General features: G+C 46.3%; 1 protein-coding gene across 4 annotated transcripts in view; it reads left to right on the top strand.

Annotated features, from left to right (window-relative positions):
• The first annotated feature begins 294 nt into the window (after positions 1-294).
• The window catches only part of LOC135903078 (uncharacterized), a 28297-nt gene continuing 11793 nt past the window's right edge, over positions 295-16798 (top strand). Inside the window, exons 1-2 of one of the 4 annotated variants that reach the window (XR_010564706.2) lie at positions 295-2195; positions 4413-4566. Coding sequence is in view for 2 of the 4 variants with exons in the window: in XM_065433448.1 (XP_065289520.1) it covers positions 2168-2195 (28 nt within the window). In the remaining 2 variants the exon portion in view is untranslated. Of the gene's footprint in view, positions 2196-4412; positions 4567-16798 lie in introns of those variants that run through there. The other 3 variants (XR_010564707.2, XM_065433448.1, XM_065433447.2) reach the window with 3 other exon arrangements.

Below are 16798 nucleotides of genomic sequence, written 5' to 3'. Positions count from 1 at the left end.
AGAACAATCACATATCAAAGAAAATAATGACGCTGTTACATAAAGCGCACGACATTACATTTGGCTGCGCCAATTTATTGCAGCAATAATAATAATAATAATAATAATAATAATAACGTTTAAAGGGGTGTATAGCGTCGTTCCCAACAGAAATTATGTTTCCAACACGCCTCCCTCACCGTATCATGCGATGAATTGATCAATTTGACCCACTAATGAACGCAACTATTTGCTCCTATATAAAATGTAAGCGCAGCTTTCAATGCAATTATATGATAAAAAGCCAAATTTCGCTAGCTATGCAGTGTAATCAGACGCAAAGAGAACCAGCTATTGACAAAGAAGATGAAGTGTGTTTACCTTTATGAATCGGACGTTCAAAATTAGCGTTGAAAATTAACAATGCAGCGGCAGGCTTCCCGGCAGGCAACTTCTCAGACAGCCAGCTCATCGTCCGTGAGGAGATCCAGGCGCATGCTCGGTTGCACCACCTTGTCGCAAGAGACGCCGTGCTCGTGGGCCGCCGGCAGCATCTCGCACATCGTGGTCTCCACTCCTGCACCGGCTTCATCAGTCGCCGGCTGTGCGCGTCAGCTGTCAAACCGGTCGGCGTCTAAGGCTCCTTCAGCTCGCCATGCTACGTCTTTGAGCGTCTCCGAAGCTATCAGCGATGCGAGCGGGCGCAGCGTGTCGTCGTACAATGTCAACAACAGGAACTTTGTGAGCAAAACGCCTTCCACTCGCCTTTCGAGGAGAAACGCATCTCAGCTGCCTAAATCGAAGTCCATTAGGGCCGACTTGAACACTGAAAGTAGGATCAATGTGGCCGTGGAGACCAAAGTCAGCGAAGACACTCAAGGCGTTCGTTCTCATACGAATACGCTTGGGTCGTCTGCCTTAGCTGTGCCGAGAGAAGTCCAGTATACTCCAAAACCCCCTGTGTCACGCTCCTTCGCGAATGCAAGACTCGTTGTGGACCGAGGTATTGGTGCACAAGGTATTGGGTTTCGACAGTCCAGTTTGATGACCTCCCGCACGCAGAATGCTTCGGCGGCGTCGAATAAGTGTAATGGGTTGCGTGACAGCCCGCAAGTCACATCGATTGTCGTCAAGCCTGTCGACATACAGCCAATTCAGGCAAAATCAACACAGCCACTCTGCTCAAAAAGCTCGTTGGTTGAGCCGAAACTTTTTACAAAGGTTAACCTCGATGTCTCAAAATCCAACACGCTCGCGCCTGATGCTGGTTTGCCTTCTGAAGCACGGACGACATACCTAAAAGGTTCGGAATTGGACGAGCGCGGCCTGCTTAAGACAGATCAAACCAGCTATGGTGAAAGAGCGATTGTTCCGAAATCATTTGGGACATTAGTTTCGCAGACAAGAAGCTCGGAAAAGCCGTGGAAGGCATCAAGCTCCTGTTCTTCCGAACCTCCTGCCGTCATTCCTTCGCCGTTGCTGCAGGAACGTCCAGCGCAAATGACGTTTTCGCCGCCAAAATCACTTCAACCGTTGTCGCAAGGCACGTCCCACTTGAAGTCATTGAATTTAGGTGGAGCGAAAACTGATGCTGTAGCTTCACGATCTTCAAGTAAGCACATCGACATCGTCGGCGAGAAGAGGTCTCAGTCACAGGCGACAGCTCCAATGCTTCTTTACACGCCTGCGTTGTCAAAAAAACCTGTTCCGACTCAGCAAATCGAGCGTACTGACATCAAACCTGCGACATGTTCACAAGCCCATTCGCAAGGCACGTCCCACGTGACGTCATTGAATTTCGGTGAAGCAAAAACTGATGCTGTAGCTTCACGATCTTCAAGTAAGCACATCGACATCGTCGGCGAGAAGAGGTCTCAGTCACAGTCGACAGCTCCAATGCTTCTTTACACGCCTGCGTTGTCAAAAAAACCTGTTGCGACTAAGCAAATCGAGCGTATTGACATCAAACATGCGACATGTTCACAAGCCTCTTTGAAAAAAAACTGTCTGTAATGAAACGCGACTGGTTGAACTGACGTCGTCCCCGCCTGTTGAGCTTGAACGTACAGTTTCCGTGAATGTAACCCTCAAACGACCTTCGACGCAGCGTAATGCGGGGCCAATATAAATGGGGTCGTCGCATCTACAGGAACTGCGATCTAAGGCTTCTCGTAACTTCTAGATCCGAATGCCAGGACATCTAGTGCGATGCACTCGTAAGTTGCTTGCTACCATCTCCTCAAATACTAATAGCTCTTCAAGGTAGAATTCAACATTGCGGCGCTTTAGTGCTAGCACCAGTAGACCTTGGTTACAGTATAACACATACTTACCAACGCTATAATCTTCCATCAAATTATTGTGTCGACAGTTATCCGATTCTTATTACCTCTCAATTGACAAGGCTACAGGAATAGAAAAAGCACCTTCATATTGCCTGCGAAGCGCGGGCAGCCATTAGCATGTACGTATAAAGCTGAGAGTATTGTACAGAATAACACAAGCGCGCTGTTCAGGTAAGCTACGCCGGTAGAAACTGTATGCTCCACAGTGTGCAACATCATGGAAGAACCACTGGAACCAGCGGCATTCCGCGCGCTTTGACGCGGCCAGTGCCGGAATTGAGCATGTATTTAGTATCTCACGCTGCAGCCGCTACACGTCGGCTAGAACAAGGTGCACCACGAGCTAGCTTGGTCGGGCGGTAACATGTAGCCCTACATTTCAAGTGCGATAAGGAAAGAGCGCCAATTTTGCGCCTTTGCTAAGCGCTAACTTTCTCGTTCTACACGCACTTGCGCAATAGAACTTGGGTTTTCAGCTGATCGCCGCGCTTCTATGGGCCACGTTCAGCGCGCCGCACTACATGGGCCAAATATTTGGCGCTTGTGGCGTAAGCAGGGTTTGTAAACATATATAAAAGAACACTTTGTCAAAAATACCGACGGCTCAAGTCGATAATCTTAAAACAAGAGCTGCCGTTTATTTTCTTCATTTTTTAATGACAGAAATAATGGAAGAAGACGTAGCGCCTGTGACGTGTGCCTGTATATCTTGATTGCAAGTGTGCCTTCGCGTAACATTATGTCGATTATTAAGATTGGTTGAGTGAATATTGTGAAAACCATTTTTGGCATTCACAAATACTTACATACGCGCCTGCGAAAAAGAAGAACGTTACGAATCTACAACACTAAATGATCGGCTGGTGTTTAATTTCTACAGTGAGAGCCAAGGTGATCTTTCGCTCAGCCACGTCAACTGGAGCCTCTCTAGAAAAGCAAAAGTGTTGTTACCACCGACAAATACTGTGCGAAATGCTAGAACACTGCTTTAGCTTTACGTTATTCATATCAGAAAAGAAATTCAGAAATATACAACGATCACCAGGGATGCTGGAAGGGTTGTTATAGCCAATTCCAAAAACTATCTCTCACTCGTTACACAACTGAGCGTGCATATAACTTTTCTGTTCAGTGCAAAATAGCTGCGCAAACATTCGTTGATAAGGGCTTATTTAGACAGCATACCGGTTGCTCATAGTAGCACGTGTGCCAGAATTCGTAGGTCCTGTAGGTAGCGTAGGTAGCGTTTGTGTCTCGCCTGTACACAAGCAAGTCAGATTTTCACGCAGGTTTGTGGAACAACTCAAAACTTCTTTTCGGCGTGGCAAGAGCTTATGCAATATTTCAGGGAAATTAACTAACGTGTCAGCGTAACATTACTTGCAGCTCCACAAACCTGTGTTTCGCATCGTACAAAATAAAGCAAATAGGACGCGCAGCTTTTTTTGCGGATGCTATGATTTCGATCAGCGGCCGATATTGAGGAAGCCTCTAGGCGGATTGCTAGTCCCTCGTCATCATGGCAATATTACGACAACGTACCTTTTCCGATTTCGCTATGCGCGTGCGCGCACACTCGCTCAGCTGCATCCTAAGCTGCGCAACTATTGCCACAAGGAACGTGTGCGAAATAAGTGCGTGAACCCTTGCATGATCCGTGGCAGTTTCCTGAGTTTGAGGGACTGAACAATAATTTGGCGAGAATGTTAGTTAAAGAAAACACTTCAGGCAGTTCGTGGGAAATACTGAAAGACATACTGTCGACGAATGTGACTCCATGAACTAATAATGATCGAGCGATAGGCTCAGAGTTACTGACGAGTCCCAAACCGGATACTTGCTGTACTTTTGATTGCACAACCCACCTTAGAAAGTTGACCGTATTGTACTGGTGCGGCTCGCATAGTCATCTTACAAAAAAATGCCATGTTACCAGTGAGTCATCACTCGATTCTTGCCGAGTAAGACGAACGGGCGTTCTCGTGAAAGCACGATACCAGCGCATTGAACATTTGAACTGCACCTGCCGCGCTACGACTGATTCGGAAGTCTCGGCGATCTTTTAATCTACCGGTATATGTATTGCAGGGCGTATACCATTGGCTGAAAAGCGCGTGAGCACATGCAGGGTTTACGTGAGGTCAAGCAATAAGAGGAACGTCGCCGTACAGCCCACCGGAATGCATCGTACGAGACCAAAGCGACATACTCGCGGTGCCGCATTATAAGCAACTCGCGAGTCTTACTTTTTGCCGGCAAATTAAATTTTGTGCACTTGACAAAACGACGTGTTACGCCCACTTACCTCCATTGAACGCATTATTCAATACCGTGTAAGAGAAAAGAAGTGAACACCCCCGATATGAAACTGACATACAACTTTAAAGCGTCGCGACAGAAAGTGCTTCTGTCGTGACGTCAGAACTTATGTTGTTGCGAAAGAAAGTGACAGATTTCTAACGCCGCGACAGAAAGTGTCTCTAGTCGCGACAGAGAGCTTCTGCTGCGACTTCGGAATGGCTGTCGAGATAGAAAGCTGTTGTTGCGACTTCAGAACTCTTGTTGTCGCGACAGAGTGCAACGTCAGAATCGCTGTCACGATAGAAAGCTGTTCTTGCGACTTCAGTACTGTTGTTTTCGAGACAGAACGTTTCTCATGCGACATCCGCACTCTTGGTCGTCACGACAGAATTTTAAATTGCGACTTCAGAATCATTGTTGCTATAGAAAGTTGTTGTAGCGACTTCAGAATTCTTGTTGTCGCGACATAATGTTTCTGTTGTGACATTCCAGCTCTTGGTCGTCGCGACAGAATGTTCTATTGCGACGTCAGAATCATTGACGCGATAGAAAGCTGTTGTAGCGACTTCAGAAGTCCTGTCGCTGTGACATAACGTTTTTGATGCGACAGCCCAACTCTTGGTCGTCGCTACAGAATGTTCTACTGTGACGTCAGAAACACTGTCGCGACAGAAAGCTGTTTTTTTAGAAGGGTGATGGTTTGGGCTAGTTGGTTTTCCGTTTTAGATTGCGTGGAACAGCGCGAAGCAGGGACAAGAGACGCAAGGAACACGATACATGGTATTGAAGCGCTTGTACTCGTTTTTTTTTGCGTCCCTTGTCCCTGCTTCACGCTGTACCACACAATCTAAAAAAGAAAGCTGTTGTAGCTACTTGAGAACTATTGTTGTCGTGACATAGTGTTTATGTTGCGACATCCAAACTTTTTGTTGTGACGACAGAATGTTTCAGTTGCGATGGCGTACTTTCTGTCGTAATGTTAGAAATGTCTGTCGCAACTACAGAAACGTCAGGAACTTCTGTCGTACAACAGAAATTTCTGTAGTCGCGAGAGAAATTTCTGTAATTGCCGCAGATATTTCCGTTGTCAATATCAAGTCAAGCCGGCAATATCATTACTAATATGGATGAGCTAGTTCAAGTGGCTGAGGAGTTCTATAGAGATTTATACAGTACCAGTGGCACCCACGACGATAATGGAAGAGAAAATAGTCTAGAGGAATTCGAAATCCCGAAGGTAACGCCGGAAGAAGTAAAGAAAGCCTTAGGAGCTATGCAAAGGGGGAAGGCAGCTGGGGAGGATCAGGTAACAGCAGATTCGTTGAAAGATGGTGGTCAGATTTTTCTAGAGAAACTGGCCACCATGTATACGCAATGCCTCATGACTTCGAGCGTACCGGAATCTTGGAGGAACGCTAACATAATCCTAATCCATAAGAAAGGGGACGCCAAAGACTTGAAAAATTATAGACCGATCAGCTTACTGTCCGTTGCCTACAAAGTATTTACTAAGCCGGACGAGTAGCAAGTAACAAAAAGCACTTTATTCCAAAACGCAGCCGGGTATATAAGGAGCGCGGCGATAAGTAGGGGGCGTGTTGCACATGCGCACTGGTTGACTTCCAGGCACGATATGGCGCTCCAGTACATCTTCCCCTCCTTGGAAAAAAAAAGAGAAGAGAGAGAAAAAAAAACAAGGTACATTGATGAACATTTTCATTTCCAAACAGGGATTGCTTGGCTATTTACGTTCAGGAAGTTGATAACGTTGCGGCACTTGGCGTACCCGTTCACTTCTTCGAAGTGGGGCTTGAATTGCATCTGCTGGGGTACTTGGCATAGCCTGTTTTCGGGTTTCTGCTTGTGATTCAGCAGGCTGAGCAGCATGTGTGGCCCTGAGATGCTCTCTCGTACGGCGTAACTGCTGTCCACTGTCTGTAGCCACTAAGTAGGATCGCGGTGGCCCTGCAGGACCAATTACCATGGCCGGGGCCCACGTTCTGCTTAGCGTGTCGTATACGAACACTCTGTTTCCGCTACGAAGGTCTGGCAAAGCCCGTGTCGTTCTGTTGTAGTAGGAACGCTGTTTATGTCGTATTTCTTGTAGTCGCTGACGAACTGCTTCCGTGGGTATCGTCTTGGGCTCCAGGTGACAGTTGAGAACAGGGAGTTGGCTTCTGGTGTGACGTCCCATGAGCCTTTGAGCTGGCGACTGCAACTGTCCGTCCCTCGGAGTATTCCGCCACTCCAACAACGCATTGCAAAATTCAAGGGTGGAAAACGGGCATTTGTTTAGCAGATGTTTAGCTTCCTGAACGGCACGCTCTGCCAAGCCGTTGGCGCGCGGATGGTACGGGCTAGAAGTGGTGTGGCTGATATTAAATTGACCTGTGAATGCTTGAAATGTTGCACTGTTGAAAGGAGGGCCGTTGTCAGTGCACAGTTTGACGGGAATGCCATGTGTCGCGAATATTTCTGCACATGCGTTGATCACAGCAGCAGCGGTAGTCCGGCTAAGCTTGCGAACCTCGAAGAAAAACGAATAAGAATCTACCACTATGAGGTAATCATTGCCTTCGTGGTGAAAAAGATCGACCCCGACAACCTGCCATGGCAAACTCGGTAGTTCGTGGCTCAGCATGGGCAGCCTTGCATTTCTTTTTTTGTACTTGTCGCAAACAGCGCATGACTTCGCTACATCAGAAATGTTGGCGTTCATGTTTGGCCAGTACATTACCTGTCTTGCTCTCGCCTTCATTTTGTCTTCGCCGCAATGTGCAGCGTGGAGCAGGCCGAGAACTTCCTTGCGTTTTGATGGAGGAATTACAAGCTTGTTGCTTATGAGAAGCAGCCCATCCTCGACGTGTAGCTCATCACGGTAGCTCCAGTATGGCTTTAAGGCATCCGGGAGCTGCTGCTTGCTTTCGGGCCACTCTGTACTCGCGTAACGGCAGAGTTCGTTCATGAGGGTGTCCTTATCAGTCTCCGTTCTGATACTGAGCAGCTGTTGATCTGAAACAGGTAACGAAGAAACAACATTGACTTGAAAGTGCTCCGTTTCATCCACCAGCTCTGTTTTGCAAGGAAAGCGTGAAAGTGCGTCGGCCAAAGACAGTTCCTTTCCTGGTTTGTATATCACGCTGATAGGGAATCTTTGAAGCGTGAGGCGCATGCGTTGAAGGCGAAGAGGGCAATCGCAAAGTGGTTTCTTGAAGATCGATTCCAGGGGTCGGTGGTCTGATTCTACCGTGACTAGTCGTTGACCGAGTATGTAGTCCTTGAATTTCATGCAGCCATGAACTATGGCTAGGGTTTCCTTTTCAATTTGGGCATACCGCTGTTGTGTGGCAGTTAAGGAGCGGGACGAATATGCAATGGGGTGGTCATCTTGCAAGATGACTGCTCCGACACCGTACTGGCTCGCATCCACGGACAGTTTCACTGGCTTAGACTGGTCAAAGTATGCTAGGACTGGTGCTGTGGCAAGACTAGCTCGTAACTTTTGGAAACTGTTTTCCTGTACTTCTGTCCACGTCCAAGCGACGTCCTTCTTAAGTAGCTCCCGAATAGGTGCAGATGCGACTGACAGGTTTGGGATGAACCGAGACACAAAGTTTATCATTCCAAGGAACACTTGAAGCTCCTTACGGTTCTTCGGCGGTGGAACTTGCATGATGTCGTGAACTCTGTCTGGGTCCAGTGACAGTCCTTCAGCGGTGAGGAGGTGGCCCATGTAACGTACACTAGTCTGCAAAAATTGGCACTTCTTTTTATTGAGCTTTAGATTACGTTCCCTACAGCGTTCAAGCAAGGCGGTGAGGTTGCCGTCGTGCTCCTGCCTTGTCTTTCCCCAGACCAATATATCGTCCATTACGACAGCTACGCCAGCCAAGCTTCCAACGACCTCGTGCATGGCGCGTTGAAAAACCTCTGGTGCTGATGTGATGCCGAATGCCATGCGCAGAAATCTGTACCTTCCGAACGGCGTGCTCATGGTGCAAACGCGCGAACTTTCTTCGTCGAGGGTTATTTGCCAGAACCCTGACGCGGCATCGAGGGTAGAAAAATATTTGGCTCCTTGCAGCCGCGGCAGTACGTCTTCCAATGTAGGCATATGGTAATGCTCCCGCAAAATCGCCTTGTTTAAGTCGGAAGGATCCAAGCATATGCGTATCTTATCCTTTTTCAGTACTACGACCATATAGCTAGACCACGAGCAAGGGTCTGTCATCTTTGCAATGACGCCATCGCGTTCCATCTCGTCGAGCTTCGCTTTCACGGGCTCTTGGAGCGCGACGGGAATTCTCCTCGCTGGTTTTATGGTTGGTCGTACATCGGGTTTCAGCTGCAGGCGATAGGCGATGCCCTCAAGTTGTCCTAGACCCTGGAAGACGTCTTCAAAGCCAGATATGGGGATCTCGGACACTTCGTTGACGGCATCTATGCGTTTTATCAGGCCCAGTTTCTCAGCGACGTGTCCGCTTAATGTAACTGGTACATCTTGGACGACAACAAGAAACGTAACCTCGGTGCTTCGAGCCTTATTAGACACGAGCAGGTTTATCTTTCCGATTGCTTGTTCTGTGTGGCCGAAAAACGTACGCAGGGTTGCGTAACAGTTCTGCGCAGGCGCCGCGGACAACTTTCGAAAGACCGTTTCTGGCATAACACAACAGTTCGCCCCTGTGTCTATCTTACATTTGGTCATGATACCAGCCACATTTAACACTGACACCCAATGCTCGTCACTCGCGACCGCTTGAACTTCCAGAGCTTGAAGGAAGTATGTCTCGTCGCCAGCCCCATCTTCGTCACTAGTTATTTCCACCTGTCGCACGTGCCGTCTTTCTGGCCGTGTTTTCGAGCTTCTTGTGCGGCATACGCTAGCAAAATGGTTTCGGCCATTACAATTTTTGCAATACCTCCCTATTGCTGGGCATCTTGCCGCTTTTTGATGTTGTAAGCCACATTTCGGGCAGGTGGCAGTCTTTGCTTTTACAGCGTCAATGTTGATTTCCGATTCAAAAGAAGTGCTGCCGCCCTGGCTGCCTCGGATTTCAGCGACCTGTTCTTTGCTCTGTTCTTTAGCACGGCAGATCTCAACCGTTCTTGCGTAGTTCGGATTTTCAGAAATAAGTCTCTGCTGCAGTTCTTTGTCTCTTATTCCAAGGATTATTCTACTGCGTAGAAGTCTATCTTCAATCTCGCCAAATTCACAGTGCGCAGCTAGAGTCTTCAGTTCTGTGAGCCATTCGTTAAATGACTCGCCCTCGCGCTGGTTCCTGGAACCAAACCGAAACTCGTTGTAGGTGAGATTTGTAACTGGTCTGTAATGTTCTTCGAACTTCTGCATTAATACTTTCCGATCATTCTTCTGCTCATCGTTTTCAAACTTGAAGGTGCGGAATACACGCCTTGCATCTTCACCGATAGTCATTAAAAATGTAGCGGTCTGAACATCCTGGGGCTGCAGACTCAGCCTTGTCGCTGTTGCAAATAGTTCGAACTCACTTTTCCAGATGTTCCAGTTGTGGAAAATGTCGCCAGTAACGTCGAGCGGCTTGGGCGGTGGTAGCAGAGTCGAAGTCATCGTTGTGGCTTGTGGTTCTCGTTCCGGATGAGCCTTTGTCTCGTTCATGGGAATTAATACTGCTGTTAAGCTGGCGTCCTATGGCAAAACTTGCCGCACGGGCAGGAACTAACTGCCGTGCCCACTTCTGACACCATGTAAGCCGGACGAGTAGCAAGTAACAAAAAGCACTTTATTCCAAAACGCAGCCGGGTATATAAGGAGCGCGGCGATAAGTAGGGGGCGTGTTGCACATGCGCACTGGTTGACTTCCAGGCACGATATTGCGCTCCAGTACAAGGTAATTGCAAATAGAATCAGGAACACCTTAGACTTCTGTCAACCAAAGGACCAGGCAGGATTCCGTAAAGGCTAATCAACAATAGACCATATTAACACTATCAATCAAGTGATAGAGAAATGTGCAGAATATAACCAACCCTTATATATAGCTTTCATTGATTACGAGAAAGCGTTTGATTCAGTCGAAACCTCAGCAGTCATGGAGGCATTACGGAACCAGGGTGTAGATGAGCCATATGTAAAAATACTGAAAATTATCTATAGCGGCTCCACAGCCACCGTAGTCCTCCATAAAGCAAGCAACAAAATCCCAATAAAGAAAGGCGTCAGGCAGGGAGATACGATATCTCCAATGCTATTCACAGCGTGTTTACAGGAGGTATTCAGAGACCTGGATTGGGAAGAATTGGGGATAAAAGTTAATGGAGAATACCTTAGTAACTTGCGATTTGCTGATGATATTGCCTTGCTTAGAAACTCAGGGGACCAATTGCAATGCATGCTCACTGACCTAGAGAGGCAAAGCAGAAGAGTGGGTCTAAAAATTAATCTGCAGAAAACTAAAGTAATGCTTAACTGTCTCGGGAGAGAACAGCAATTTACAATAGGCAGCGAGGCACTGGAAGTCGTAAGGGAATACATCTACTTAGGGCAGGTAGTGACGGCGGATCCGGATCATGAGACGGAAATTATCAGAATAAGAATGGGCTGGGGTGTGCTTGGCAGGCATTTCCAAATCATGAACAGCAGGTTGCCATTATCCCTAAAGAGAAAAGTATATAATAGCCGTGTCTTACCAGTACTCACCTACGGGGCAGAAACCTGGAGGCTTACGAAAAGGGTTCTACTCAAATTGAGGACGACACAACGAGGTATGGAAACAATGATAGGTGTAACGTTAAGGGATAAGAAAAGAGCAGATTGGGTGAGGGAACAAACGCGAGTTAATGACATCTTAGTTGAAATCAAGAAAAAGAAATGGGCATGGGCAGGACATGTAATGAGGAGGGAAGATAACCGATGGTCATTAAGGGTTACGGACTGGATCCCAAGGGAAGGGAAGCGTAGCAGGGGGCGGCAGAAAGGTGGGTGGGCGGATGAGATTAAGAAGTTCGCAGGCACGGCATGGCCACAATTAGTATATGACCGGGGTTGTTGGAGAAAAATGGGAGAGGCCTTTGCCCTGCAGTGGGCGCAACCAGGCTGATGATGATGATGATGATGATGATGATGATGATGATGATGATTTCCGTTGTTGTTTTCATCAGGGCTATGCGGGAACACCTAGCTACCATGAATGTCATCCTCAATTTAGGTCATGTAGTAGATGCGAATGAGCTCGTATGCGTTGTGAAGCCCGAACTACGCTACCATGACATTTGCGTGAGACTGCGTAGTCACCGTGACCACGCTTAAGCATCATAGGCTTACGCCGTTAGACACCATTTAAAGCCATGCACTGAAAAAGTCACCATTTTAATATATTTTTATGCAGCTAGCGCAGAATATTACGTTGGAAGAACGTCGCTCCACAGAAGCTGCCTCAAAGTGGGCTGGCTACTGCACTGCTGACAGTGTCCGTTCTATAAGACTGCCAAAGCCTCCACAAAACGGACTATGATATTTTTTATTCACAACAGCTATTTTGAGCTACCATGTAAATTGATGCCATTGGTTCATTGATTCACTCAAATAATCGTTCGGTCATACATAATGGTAAAAACAGAAGGAGACTTGCTGGAGAAGACACTAATTTCAGAAATGGAGGCCTAAACAACTTCTGAAATATTTCCGAAATACGAGAAACGTAAGTTAAGACAAAGATGCCATGATAAACAGCGTGGCTTTTGTTGCAGTCTCGAAGCTTGTTCCCGGCAGCGGCGTTTCCGGTTGCTTAGGAGGTGCTTTGCAGACCGTCAGGCGCCTTCTGCGCCACCCCCACCCCACTTCCATATGTCGCCCTGAGCAAGTTGCGCCTGCGCGGGTGGCACCGAAAACCCGACCGTTTAACGTCACTGCTAAAACAGTTATACTTTTAACCTTGACGGGTATCTGAAATGGTTGATTATGAGTGCGGTCGATACTAAATGGTTGATTATCGCAGTTCATTAGCACGCCTGCTAATAAATTGTTGATCATAAGCCTCCTGTATACGAGCGCAAACTGTCGAAAAGAAATGTTCATCTGCGTTCGCGCAACATTTCCAAAATTTCATTCGCCACACAATGGATATGCTCTAATGACAATTTGTAAATTTCGAAGAGCACATCTATCATTAGAAGCTTCATATGTCTCACCCACATACTCCTCACTAATGAAAGTTTTTTTTCTATAGATGTTCACTTCAATACGCCAAATAGATGGTCAATAGCAACAGCTTGTACCGCAAATTGTCGACAAAAACCGAATCAGCGTGAACTTAATTTTTTACGGGATTTGCAATGAATCTGCAACGAAAACATTACGCTGTAAAAATATTGAGCCAAGGAAGAAATACCAATCTAGGGCTCTCAATAATTCTAACAACTAAAATATGACACCTGAGATTTATATAATGGTCTTTCCGTCCATCTCATATGTTACTGAACACTAAGAAAAAGGGTTAGTTGTTTAGAATAGAGAATAAGGAAGGACCAACAAGAAACGTGGGGAGGTTAATCTGATAATCATGCTTGTGTGCTACCGTGTGCGGGAGAATGGGATCACGATTTACGCCGCAAACATTTTTCTTACGTGGCTAATGCGTTTACCTTTCAAGCTTTAAAAATACTTCCGTGCCATTGGTAGCACGTATCATCATATTTTCTCCTCACATGGAGTCATCATACAGGAAATTTATTTACGCCGTCAACGGCTAGATCATTCCCTTAAGGGCACGATAGCCATAAGACAAACGCAGTGCCCAAATGGCGTAAAACGTTTTACTGAGATAGCGGACCATAATAGCCATATCAGATGCGATGAAGCTGCACCTAAGCGTGCTGCTAACATTAACTCGCTATAGCGGAGCGTGAACTTTGACATCCGACAGCAGCAGCAGCAGCTTGTCATTGCCGCGTGAGGCACAGCAGCCAATTTTTCAAGATTTTGAACACCTTCAACCTACCTGACCAACTTCTCATGTTCTGCCACAGGAACATACGGATGATGATTTGGTAAAGAAAATAAATGGGATTTACAAGGCATTTGCGAATTTTTTTGCTGGCGGTCTCATATAAGCGCGTTGTCATTAAGGAATAAAGCAGAAGCTTGCTACGTAGATGCCTGTAGAGACCTCGAGTTCGGAAATGTGTATGAAAAACTAAAATTGACAGAACCCATCTCACGATGACTGTCGAGGGTATTGCGCTTAGCAGTGAAGCAGTGTAGCGACGCAGCGAATTGCCACCGTCGAAACACCTTATGTATGAGGCTGGTACTGCAGTGGGACTTCTTTATCGGGTTTCCCTTTGAACGTTTGGCGCCATCTAGTAGCACCACCGCGAAGCGTGTGCGTGGCCTCCGAAATGCTTGGCGCGCGGTGCCTACGCCGAAAAAGGCATCCTAGTAGCGGGGCTCCTCTCTCGTGATTTTTTTTTCTGGACACGCCCCGCCATTTGATTGCACTGGAAGGAATTCCGAGCGTGCTCTCGAAGACTATCAGCGTGGCTCACCGATGCATGGCAATGCTGAGAATTGTTGCCTCTCTAGACGCAAAACCGCTGGCACATACTCAGTGGAGCAAGTTTGCCTAAGATTCAATGAAGGGCGGCTCATGCCACGTGCATTTATGGCTTAGCTCTCTATAGCGTCAATCTGAAAGACGTTCAATGAAAAGCGACATGAACCTAGTACACGTGCGATACACATATCCAAAGCACCGATCTGCTGTTGTTGAGGAACCTTCGTAACCTTGGCTCAACTCTGCAAAGCATGGGGGACATATCCATGGTTTCCTACTGCTACGTAGATTCGGCTGCTCAAAATCGCGCATTGCGAAATCGGCCGGAGGAAGTGCAGCAGGGCTCCGCTTCCGATGAATTGTTGCTACAGCGCGCTGCCTCCCACTGCACACGCTCCGCCATCTTTCATGGGTTCGGTTCCACCGAGCATCGGAAAAACTAACGGCATCTTTCTCGTGTCATTAAAGAGCGGCACGTTCCTAGTGGCAATTGCCTATTTACCGACGTCCGCTTCAAAGACGTTCATTCAAAAGCGGCACACACCATCTGGCACATACCAAGTACACCGAGTTGGCATCTAAAAGGTTCAGTGAAAAGCAGCTCAGACCGAGCTGCACAAACCTAGCGTTCTGTGTTCACAAAGAAAGAGATTCATTGAGGAGTGGTGCATGTCCGTTCCACGTACCCAGTCCCGCATTCTCAGCGACCCATTTCAGCGTCAGAGACGTGTCGTTGAAGAGCGGCACATATTTACTTACACAGTGTCACATACTCAGCTACCCAAGTCGGTGCGCCGGTTGGTTTCGAACATTGTCCCTTAAGCACAGCAGCCGGATGCGCCACCTTTCCGAAGTGGAGGTCCAGTTTCGCGGCAAAATGGTTAGATACATATATATCCAGTAGAGTCTCAGTCAACTGAAAGTGCTTGAAGTACTCCAAGAATGCTAATGGCGTTAAAAGCTGCAAGGCGATTCGACGTTCACCTTAAGTCAGTGAAAGACAACGCCTTCCTGGGTGAGCTGGAGGTGAGAATGTCGGTTATTAACCGTAGAGTTGAGAGCTGCGCTGGAGCGATAATGTTTGGTCGACATCAAGTAGACGTTGCGTCACCTTCAAAATTTTTGTCCTCAGTTGCCTTCATCATCATCATCATCTTCATCGGGGTCATATTGAATACAAACTTCATCGCAATCATCATCAGCATCATCATTAGTGTCAACACATAGCCAGTAAGACTAGCGCCAGGTACCTATTGGCCTCTAAGCAGTCTCATTAAATCTCCCGGTAATCCTTGTGTGACGAAATATTTACTGACTAGTACGACAAAAAACAAAAGCCTATACAAAAACACTAAAAAGAAACCTTTTAATCTACGCTTAGTGGCACGCTACAAAAATTGTTGTAACATTCTGAACAACTTGCTAAAGAAGTCCAACCAACAGCATTACGAAAAGGAATTTGCAAAACACAAGAGCAATTCCCAAAACAATGGCAACTTAGTGCGTTCACGAACTCACCTGAGTCCGGCAATACTGCTGACCAAACAAATCACAACAATGAACCCTTACTGATTCTTCTAGCATAGCAGATGGTTCCAGTGACTACTTTTTTAGCCTATACAGCAGTCGTCATATGACTACTGCCTATGCCATTTATTGTTGCAATCATTCTTTTTTCTCTTTCCTGTAATTGCAGATGAGGTATGCTCCGAGGTACTAGCGGCAAAGAATGCTAGTCCTGGCTTAGATAACATTTCTGTATTTGATCGAAGACTTGTTGCATCACTTTTTCTGATCCACTTTGTACTATAATATAATATATTGAAATGTGGTATTCTTCCCACTTCGCTTAAGAGGGCTAAGATTATTCCTGTACACAAGAAAGGCCATAAAACGGAGGTGTTTAACTATATATCATCCTATTTCTATTTTCCCGTTGATCAGTAAAGTTGTTGAGAAGTTATTTTGCGCCAAATTATTTACTTAAAAAATTAGATTTGTGGCAATCTTCTCCATTTGGTTTTCGCGCTGGCAGTTCGACTAACTTAGCTCTAATATCCCTAACCGACTACATTCATCACTCGATTGATACGGGTAACTTCGTTGGTTCGGTACTTTTGGGCTTCACTAAAGCTTTTGATAGAATTAACCATAACGTACTTTTTACTAAGCTATATGCCCTGACAATTACTGGTGCTGTACTAAAACTCCTGAAAAACAAAACCTGCATGATGGAGAACAAAGAGTTTTCTTTTTCTGGAGGTGCTTATTCTGATACTAAAGTTATTAACCATGGTGTACCATAAGGCTCCACACTAGTTCTCTTACTATTCTTCCTTTATATTAATGATTTTCCCACGTGTCTTAAAGGTGCACATTGTTTACTTTGCGCAGACGATAGTACCATCTCGTCGTATGACAAATCTCTAGCAACTTTAATCCTCAAACTAAACAATGAGCTTGAACACTTTGTTGCATTTGTGTGCTTCCGCCCATTTAATTATCAATCCTACCAAAGCCCAATTCATGATTTTCCGATCAAACCAAATAATACTACATGTGTTGATTGAGATAACTCTAGATGGTCATCACATTCCTGTCTCCGGCTGTGCATAATTTTTTATCGTCACGTTAGATTCT

The sequence above is a fragment of the Dermacentor albipictus genome, chromosome 1 (genome assembly GCF_038994185.2).
Source record: "Dermacentor albipictus isolate Rhodes 1998 colony chromosome 1, USDA_Dalb.pri_finalv2, whole genome shotgun sequence".
Lineage (NCBI taxonomy): Eukaryota > Metazoa > Arthropoda > Arachnida > Ixodida > Ixodidae > Dermacentor > Dermacentor albipictus.
Note: the sequence above shows the minus strand (reverse complement) of the source record. Positions and strands in the feature narration are given on the sequence as shown.